This window comes from Octopus sinensis, linkage group LG1 (genome assembly GCF_006345805.1).
Source record: "Octopus sinensis linkage group LG1, ASM634580v1, whole genome shotgun sequence".
Classification (NCBI taxonomy): Eukaryota; Metazoa; Mollusca; class Cephalopoda; order Octopoda; family Octopodidae; genus Octopus; species Octopus sinensis.
The window spans coordinates 209,078,510-209,088,981 of NC_042997.1; the positions used below are offsets into that span (position 1 = coordinate 209,078,510).

General features: G+C 39.9%; 1 protein-coding gene across 1 annotated transcript in view; it reads left to right on the forward strand.

Annotated features, from left to right (window-relative positions):
* Positions 1 to 3,981, forward strand: part of LOC115213087 (bromodomain-containing protein DDB_G0280777-like) — a 48,094-nt gene extending 44,113 nt beyond the window's left edge. Inside the window, exon 2 of the mRNA XM_029782010.2 lies at positions 276 to 3,981. Within this exon, the coding sequence (XP_029637870.1) occupies positions 276 to 1,461 (1,186 nt within the window). The 3' untranslated portion in view covers positions 1,462 to 3,981. The remainder of the gene's footprint in view (positions 1 to 275) is intronic.
* The last annotated feature ends 6,491 nt before the right edge of the window (positions 3,982 to 10,472 follow it).

Sequence of the window (10,472 nt, forward strand, 5' to 3'; positions counted from 1 at the left end):
CCTTTCGGGTGTTGATAAATTAAGTACCAGTTGCATACTGGGGTCAATCTAATTGACTGGCCCCTCCCCAAAAATTTCAGTCCTTGTGCCTAGAGTAGAAAAGAATATTTGGGCTGGATATGGATAGTTTAAATGCTTAAAGGGTTAAAACAGTCAGCGCCGTGGTAAGTCTGGAAGCAACAGGAAAAAAAGACCATTTTCCAAAGTTAAATTCTTTATATATTTCATTTTTTCTTTTCCCATTTTTTCTCAATTTATTTTATTTCTCGTTGCAGTTTTCTCATCTGCAAGAACCCGTGTCACTGTGTGAACAAGCATCAGTTTTGTCGTTCCTGCGTCACCGTATGGTCGGGAAGCGGGGATTCTGAAAACCACAACAAATGCCCCGTGTGCCGTGTGAGCGGCTACTATCTACCGAGTGGTGCTATTGCAGACAACCTCAACAACAGGCAGGTGCGCTGCCTCCTCCGCTCCTGCATTTGGGTCGGTCAGCTGAAAAACATTCACAATCACCGTCATGTGCTCAACAAAAAACTACATCACGAAGACAATTACAAGACGAATAAGTCATGCAACCACAACAACAACAATAATGATAGCAATAACAATAATTTGAATCTTAGGGACAGATGCTCTGAAATAACGGAGAGAGTTTTAGCGAAGGAACCCTCGTCAGCAGCAGCCCTCCTTCAAAGAATCCGGAATGAGAGGAAAGAAGCCAACTTGTCTTCAAATAATTTGTTCACCGAGGCCACCGCAACCACCACCACCCAATTGTCCCCTTTGTTAACAACCCCTCGTACAGGGCTCAGTTCTAGAAATGTTTTATCTTCTAGCAGTTCAACACCAGTAACTAATACTACTACTAATAATAATAATATTACTGATAATAATAATAGTAGTAGTTCTTTAGTTAGTCTTCAGCGCCACCACCCAACGCTTGACAACAACAACCGTGTGAATGAGAGAGCAAACGAGTCTATAGAGAGTGTCCTTCGTTCCTTCCTTCCTGCTACTACCACACATCCAACTCCTGTAAGTCGCCTTAATAATAATAATAATAGTAGTAGTAATAGTAGTAGCCTTTCTAGAAATGCTCTTCAAGCAAACACCACCCCACCATCCTCTGCTCCACCGGTTACTGAGCCCGATAATGTCACCACCAACCCCAACAATTCCAATCGTGTCGGTCCTATCCACCATCGCTCTGTAAATCGCCGAACTGGCCCCAAGGAATACGAACGGCTACGGGCTCGCATGAGGGAGACCCGTCTTCGACTGGAACAAATGGAGACCACTCGCCGCGAATTGGCTTCTTTCCAGGAGAGACAAAGACTCCAGCATTTGGTCGAGGTGCGAGAACTTGGTCGGCAGCTGAACGAAGTGACATTCCAAATCCGGCGCCTGCTTAACCAGATGAGTGCCAACGAGGATCATCCTCCCACCCAACTCGTCAATTAATTAGGAAATAAGAATCAAAGTGAATACCCAAACAGCTGTTAGTTTCTCTTCATTTGTACAATTATAGCCAGCATCCTTTAACAAGACATTCTTCTTCGCTACCCCCAACATCTACTTTTACATTGAGCTTACTCCACTAATTCTCATCCTCATGAATTTTTATTTGCTTATCTCACATTTTCTTTCTCTAGGGGACAATTGTAGTTTTATTTTCTTCAGAATTTATGAAGCCATTTTTTTCTTTTTAAAAAAAAAAAAAGCGTTTTTTTAAATTCCTTTCGTCAGCTAAAACATCCCTCACTCCCCCCCCATCATGTCCAGGAACTCCCAACCTTATGAATATTTTAATATTTTATTTCATTTATATATGTGTATGTATATATACATATATACATACACACATGCATGCACACGTCTTTTTTTACTTCATCAAAATCAACATTTACAGGAAATACTCATTTTGCAAACTTTTATTTCATGATACAACCTGATACAAAGTAGAAATGTCTATTTTTCTGTTCCACATTTTTCGATTTCTTTGAATTTTCCTGTCAGTGTCTTCCATTTTAGTTTGAATATTTGTTTTCTCAAAATATATGCAAATCTTTCGGTTTTTAAAATAATTTTTAGAAAAAGAGGGGTCTGACTGGGGTTTCGTGCACCCCAGGACCACCTCGCTGTCGTTTACTTACTTTGGGGCAGATGGGGATTGAGGTCCCCACCAATTTTTTTTCAGTTTTTCTCCATTTGGGGCATTTCATTATTTTCGTCTTTCTCTGGGTCCCTTATGATCAGAGAAGGGATTTCTAAAACCAAAGGGAGGGAAAAAAAAAAACTCTAAAGTAAGTAAAAAAAAAATATTGTGAAGTATTCTTTTTTGTTTTTTTTTTACAATTAATGTATTTTAGAAATTTGTGATGTCTGCATATTAATTGTTAATGAAGTGTTTGTCTTCATAAGTCACAAACACTAGCGCCACCTACAGTCTTCTCTACTGATGGGATCAGATGTAGATGCTGTGTCCGTATGCAGACAGCTCTGATGTTAAGACAGTGCTGTCTACATCTATAAACAACTGTTGTCTATAAATGTAGACAGCTATATATACATGTGTGTGTGTGTATGTGGACAACATGCCCCTTGGTGTACAGTGTTATTTTCTTGGTGTTCTCTTTTCTCCCAGTAATCCAAGCTCCTCCTTTTGACTTGCCTTTCTCTGCCTTGTGGCCCTGAGAGAGAGAGAAAAAGATCTGAGAAAGATCCATTAAGAATTTACTTCACTGTTTATCAGAAGAAAGACAAATCTTCACAATATTTTTTTCGATTTCAATTTATTCTGAGGAAGTCATTGAAACAAAAGGAAATGAATTTAGGGTGGAGGAGTATTTCCTGAAGGATTAAATCGGGAGTTTAATAGAATTTTAATTTTTTTTCTTTCTTTCTTTTAACTGATTTTAATCTAATATTAATTCTTTTTTTTGTCCTCCCCATTGTCTACCACTGCTTTTATTAATGTTTTTTGTTTGTTTTATGGTTAAAAGCATGAGGTGAAAAGAAAATAAGAAAGGCCCTGTCCCCATAGATGTGTTTCTGGAAAAAAAAAACTCTCAGCTTACCTCAGTCCCCCAGTTATTGACCTGTGTCTGTTGGCCGTTATTAATCAGATATTGATTGCTTTACAAACCTGATTTGAACATTTATGAAATGATCAACATTATCAAAGACTTAAGCAATACAAGAATTTTTATTATTTTTCATTTTATTTTCAGTTTTTTTTTTTTTGTGTATTCATGTTACTAAATAACTACCATCCCTGACCAAGTACTGCAACAGCATGTCTATAATTATGTATGTGTGTGTATTACATTTATATCCAATTTTTTCTTTTTTTCCCTTATTTAATTTTTGTAAACAGAAAATGTTCATGTATAAAAAAAAAAAGAAAATTTCATCTCTAGTCAAATGGTTTTAACAATTGGTGTTATTACCAGTTCTGGAATCTCAGATATGACGATGCAGTAAAAAGACCCCACCACCCCCACCAGCACCTCCACTGCATTTTTCTCACCCTAATATCACCTTTGGTTATGGTAATTTCTCCTGCATGAGAAAAGCCAGTTATCCCAGCCCCCTCCGTTCCCTCTCCCGCTGCTCTACTTCCATCTTTTCTATGAAGAAAAAGTCTTTCTTGAGACGAGAATCAGCCTCAGAACAATCTTTTCATCTTTATCTCTTCCAATGCATGATTTTTATTCATTTTTTTTTTTCTTTTTTAATTTTTTTATAATCCTATCTTGATAAATGACTGATATAATCCATAATCGCCCCACCCCACCCTTAACTGTGTGATATAAAATAACCCTCAGTTGGAGATTATATTTATGTTACAATATATACAGTATTGTGAACTATCTCTTTAAAATCAATGATGTGTTACCAAGTACTTTATCATCCTCGGTACTTGATTACAAAATTTATAAAGCAATTTTAATAGCAAATAAAAATGAATTTTTTTTAAAATCTGTTTCATCGTAACTGTACGACATTGATTAGTGTGAACATCTCTTGACCATCAAGGAACAATCCCACTGCAGCCAGCTCATGGCCAGTGAAAGCATACAGTCCTTGCTACCAGCCAGTGACTGGCCTTTGTATTTCCTCACCATCTGCAACAACAAATGTTCTGGCTAAGGTTTCCCCTGCAGTGAAAGACGCGGCTGACAAGAGAGCAGAGCTGCATAGATCTGTGTGTGTGTGTGTGTGTGGAAAGCTTTAGCCCTTTCGATACCAACCCAGCTGAAACTGCCTTTGGCTCCGAATACAAATGTCTTGTTTTCATAAGTTCTGAATTAAAATCTTCCACCAAACCTTAGTCACAATTTATGTTCCTGATACTAGCTGAATGATAACTAAGTTATGTTACTAAATTCTTTGTTATATTTAAAATTAATTGAAAGAAACACAAAATATTTCAACAGAAATATGGTAACAAAAGGGTTAACCAACCTCAGCAGCTTCATGTTGTCTTGTCATCTCAGAAAAGTGGTTTAACTAAACTAGATAGAGGAGTTCTGGTTGTCAGTTCAACTGTTCTACTTATCTAGGGGGTCACCAGTTCAACTATCGAGATCAGTTAATTTAAGCAAATAATGTCTTGGTGCAACAGCTCCGCAAGGTTTTAATTGAAAACAAACTGAGTATGTTGTGTAGATATATAACTCAGAGTATACATCAACTTTGAGTAGTTAACAGAACAAGCACTATCACGTACAAAAAGATCATTTGCATTATTTTGATCAATTATTTTATAGAGATAATTGCAAAATATATATATCAGGAGTAATTCTCAAACTGTTCTCTTGAAGATTAAGCCAAAGCAATGGAATGAAAGACATTTTCTAGTTCTTTCCCCACCACTAAAAATAACTTCTCTTTTACTTGTTTCAGTCATCTAACTGCGGCCATGCTGGAGCACCGCCTTTAGTCGAGCAAATCGACCCCAGTCCTTATTCTTTGTAAGCCTAGTACTTATTCTATCAGTTTCTTTTGCCGAACCACTAAGTTACAGGGACATAAACACACCAGCATCAGTTGTCAAGCGATGTTGGGGGGACAAATATGGATGCACAAACATACACATACATACATACGACAGGCTTCTTTCAGTTTCCGTCTACCAAATCCACTCACAAGGCTTTGGTCAGCCTGAGGCTATAGTGGAATATACCTCCCCAAGGTGCCACGCAGTAGGACTGAACCCAGAACCGTGTGGTTGGTAAGCAAGCTACTTACCACACAGCCACTCCTCTCATGAAAAGATAAGAATAAAATTCCTTAACTTATTCAAAGTATTCTAAGGAAACGGTTTCGATAAATGATTTAAGGTCATAATAGAGAATAATGCCATGTCTATTACGTTAGTGTCAGAGACATTCCAACACTGAGACACACAAGGTTGTGAGTGACATAGCTTCATGAGGACAGCGTAAATGTCGCTAAAAACATGGAAAAAAATTGTGGTTTTTATAACCTTCATTGGAAATTTCTAGAAGCGTCCAGAAACAATCTTTTGGAATAGTTTTCAGTCAAAAACCAGGACGGCTTTGGCTAGTATATTTCTCAGCCAATGAAATGAGTCCTTTCAAATTAAGTTTGCTTTACTCGCTAATTACCATCAAAAGAACTTTCTTATGAACCAACTCTAGAAATTTAATATTTCTATTTTTTGTGATCAGTGAATTTACTTCACTGAAAGTGTATATGTTTACAAGGCCTGGACAGGTGTCTGCAGCCAACTAACAGGTCATGCAACTCCAGACTGATGACGACCAAGACTCAGAAACTAGTCCCTGGGTGCAGGCTTTGCTGGGTGGGGGTGCTTGTCTCCCCCTTGTAAACATAGAAATGAGTTAAGGCCGACAGGAAGCGTTGATGCTTCCTAGGGCTAAATAGCAGTGGTGTGATTCCCTTTATGGGACTGTCATGTTAAGCTGACAGTATACAACTACTCTATCATACCACTACTGCTTACATCTCTCTCAGATATTTAGAAACTTAATATTTCTTTTTTTTTTTTAACTCTAGTTTATTTTCCTTCAATAATACTTTGCTAAAATGCTTTTTGCTGCAGTGTGTAGAGATGAGTCACTTCGGCAGCTTGGCTAGAATATGGAAGTAGAATTACTCTTCTGAGCTTACCCTATGCACACCACTGTTTCTTAATCTGTTGCCCTTCTCTACTCCATCCCCTGTAATCAGTTCACCACCCTCATACATTCACTGTTACGGTAGTCCTTTGCCTGTCCTCTTTACTAGATACCCTCGACATGCAGCATCAATGATACACATTCTCAAGTTTCTGTCAACCATCAAAGTAAGTTGAGGCTTTATGAAAGGAAAGCTTTGATATTACGCAGACCATGTGAAAGAAGGGTCAACGGAAAGTCTGAAAACCAGCATCAACATTTAGGACATCATCATCATTTAACGTCCGCTTTCCATGCTAGCATGGGTTGGACGATTTGACTGAGGTCTGGCAAACCAGACTCCAGAGTTTCTACAGCTGGATGCCCTTCCTAACGCCAACCACTCAGAGTGTAGTGGGTGCTTTTACATGCCACCGGCACGAGGGCCAGTTTGGTGGTACTGGCAACAGCCATGCCCAAATGGTGCTTTTTACGTGCCACCTGCACAGGAGCCAGTCCACCTGCACTGGCAACGACCTCGCTCGAATGTCTCACGTGCCACCAGCACAAGTGCCTGTAAGGCAACGTGATGACGATCACGCTCGAATGGTGTGCTTAATGTGCCAAACTTCTGAAAAGTTCTTTGGACAGGCAAAGAGTTCAAAGTATTTATAACGTTTATTATGACCATCTAAATTTAGCATTAAAAAATCAAAACGATAAGGAAAATAAATCTAGCAAAAACTAAAGAATTTCTTTCAACAGGGCTATGGCTCTGTGGTTGAGTTGCTCGTTTTGCAACCATTTGGTCTGGGTTCAATCCTATTGTGTGGCACCTTGGGCTGTCCCAAAACAACCAATGCCTGTGAGTGAATTTGGTACATGAAAGCTGGGAATCCATGTGTCCTTGACAACCAGTGTTAGTTTATTTGCATCCCCCATAACTTGCATCAGATTTTTATCAAACCACTGAGTACCAGACTTAAGTGCCAAGGTTAATTCATTCAATACATCAAGGCGATGCTCCAGCATAGCCACAGTCCAGTGACCGAAACAAGATTTAAAAAAAAAATTTCCTCACCAGAATTATCAATTTTCTGCTGAAGTACATGGCTTTGGTTTCAATTAAGATAATTAACATTAAACTGGTGTTTGGGGCAAATTAACAATTGTTGATGGAATGTTTTAATTAATGTCACATTAAAACAGTTTGCATCATAAATCCAGAGGTGATCTTGGACAAGATGATCCTGAAATGGTCAAACTTCTAGCACAATTACCATGTAATTTCTGTTTTTCTTGCTGGCATGGGTTGGATGGTTTGAGAGGATCCAGTGAATGACAGGGCTGTGCCAGGGTCCAGCATCTGCTTTGGCCTGGTTTCTATGGTCAGATGCCCTTCTTAATGCCAACCATGTTAAAAATGTGCTGTGTGCCTTTTCCATGGCACCAACTCGAGTGAAGTTGGCAAGTAGCTTGCAAGACAGAACAAGAGAAAAACCCTCACTCCTAAGTGGTGGAGTATGAGAGAGGGAGATGGCTTTGTGCTAAGAAGTACAACAGAGGGACCAGTACAGGGGTTTTGCAGTTGAGGAGATACATGGCTACCCCTGCATTATGTTAAGGTGTGCAGGAAAGAAAATGAAAAGATAGATATAGGCTGGTGTGTGTGTGTGTTTGTTTGTGTTCTACCAGTGCCGCTGGACTGGCTCCTGTGCAGGTGGCACATAAAAAAAACCCATTTGAGTGTGGCCGTTGCCAGTACCGCCTGACTGGTCCTCGTGCTGGTGGCACATAAAAGCACCCACCACACTCTCGGAGTGGTTGGCGTTAGGAAGGGCATCCAGCTGTAGAAACTCTGCCAGATCAGATTGGAGCCTGGTGCAGCCTTCTGGTTCACCAGTCCTCAGTCAAATCGTCCAACCCATGCTAGCATGGAAAGCAGACGTTAAACGATGATGAATTGACCAAACCATAAGTTGCAGGTTTCCGGAGTTTTGTTAGCCTCAAACCAGCTTCAGTTGAGGTGGTTGATTAACAGCATTCCAGCCATGACCATCCTGTCTGTCTTTTCAGGTAAAAGTCTACATTAGGCTACATTATCTAGTTTTTAAACAGCAAAAAAAAAACTGGTTTGTAAGAAGTTTTCTGAGTTGTTTGCAGTGGAACTCTTTACTCTTTTATTTGTTTCAGTCATTTGACTGCAGCCATGCTGGAGCACCGCCTTTAATCGAGGAAATCAACATCAGCACTTATTCTTTATAAGTTTTTATACAGAAAAAAAAACTGGTTTATAAGAGGTTTGGCTGTTATTGCTAGCATATCAAATGACTACATAGAGGCCCTCTCATTGACTTAATCTGCAACATGTATTTCAATAATTTAATTGGCCCACTGGGAATTACCCGATTAGAAATACAATAGGTTTATTGGCCCATGGCCAACCGAATCCACATCGGCAACATTTGTATCATCTTGTTTCCAACTTTCCTCCCCACTGCCAGGTTATTCACACAGAAAAATGTGTTTAGAAATATTGCCAGTCATTCGTTGAAGTAATTTATTCCCAGGACAAACAAGAATTTCATGAATAAATTTATAGATAGAAAAGGTCGGCTTGGGAACTAAAACGACGACGTCTGTGAGGACATGCTGGAGCAGTTTTGGATAATTAATAATTCAAAGAAAACATCTCTATGTATAACAGAAATGTTTGTTAATTCGTGTGGCAAGCATTAAAAAAGCTAATTAGAAATAATTGTGTGGTGGGCATGGAGGGAACATTGGATGCCTGTCTAATATTTTAAGTGGTAAGTAGCTTGCTTACCAACCACATGGTTCTGGGTTCAGTCTAACTGCATGGCACCTTGGGCAAGTGTCTTCTACTATAGCCTCAGGCCAACCAAAGCCTTGTGAGTGGATTTGGTAGATGGAAACTGAAAGAAGCCCGTCATATATGTGTGTGTCTGTTTGTCCCTCCAACATCGCTTGACAACCGATGCTGGTGTGGTTATGTCCCCGTAACTTAGCGATTTGGCAAAAGAGACCAATAGAATAAGTACTAGGCTTACAAAGAATAAACCCTGGGGTCGATTTGCTCAACGAAAGGCAGTGCTCCAGCATGGCCGCAGTCAGATGACTGAAACAAGTAAAAGAGTAAATATGGGAGATAACTCCAGATGTGTCCTCAGGCCAATTTGTTCGACAAAACCCTTCAAGGTGGTGCCCCAGCATGGCCGTCAGTCGATTACAAGGTGTGTATACATACACAGTTCTTGACAATGAGAGAGCATTCCTTAGTTGTAGAGGAATCTTCTCTGCTGTCCAGATATAAGCAGCCTGGGTGTTCCTAAAGAAATGCGGTGAAATACCGCTTAAATCATTTAATCTCAAGCGCACGCGGTGTTTAGAGCTGAGCCTTGAGTGCGAGATTAACAGAAAAACAAAACTAAAAGGATTTAAGTTGATCTGTTACGGTCAAAGGGAGATAACTGAAAGATTTTTAATTTTTTTCAATTTTTTTGTTATACAATATGTCTTATGCGGCGAGCTGGCAGAATGGTTAGCACGCCGGGCGAAATGCTTGGCGGTATTTCGTCCGCCGCTACGTTCTGAGTTCAAATTCCGCCGAGGTCGACTTTGCCTTTCATCCTTTCGGGGTCGATTAACTAAGTACCAGTTATGCTCTGGGGATCAATATAATCGACTTAATCCGTTTGTCTGTCCTTGCTTGTCCCCTCTTTGTTTAGCCCCTTGTGGGCAATAAAGAAATAGGTATTTCGTCTGCCGTTACGTTCTGAGTTCAAATTTCACAAAGGTCGACTTTGCCTTTCATCCTTTCAGGATCGATAAATTAGGTACCAGTTGCATACTGGGGTCGATCTAATCAACTGGCCTCCTCCCCAAAAAGTTTGGACCTTGTGCCAAGAGCAAAAAAAAATATTCTATATGTCATTCTACTTTGTTGGAATGTGAAATGACTTGACACATTCTAAACACTCATCATCATCATCATCGTTTAACATCCGTTTTCCATGCTGTCATGGGTTGGACAGTTCGACCGGGGTTGGGAAGCCAGGAGGCTGCACCAGGCTCCAGTCTGATCTGGCAGTGTTTCTACAGCTGGAAGCCCTTCCTAATGCCAACCACTCCATGAATGTAGTGGGTACTTTTTTACATGCCACTGGCACAGACGCCAGTCAAGGCGTCGCTGGCATCGGCCACATTCGGGTGGTGCTTTTTACGTACCACCGGCACAGGTATCACAACTACAATTTCCATTTGATTTTTATTTTGATGTTGATGTACTTGACTCTACAGGTCTCC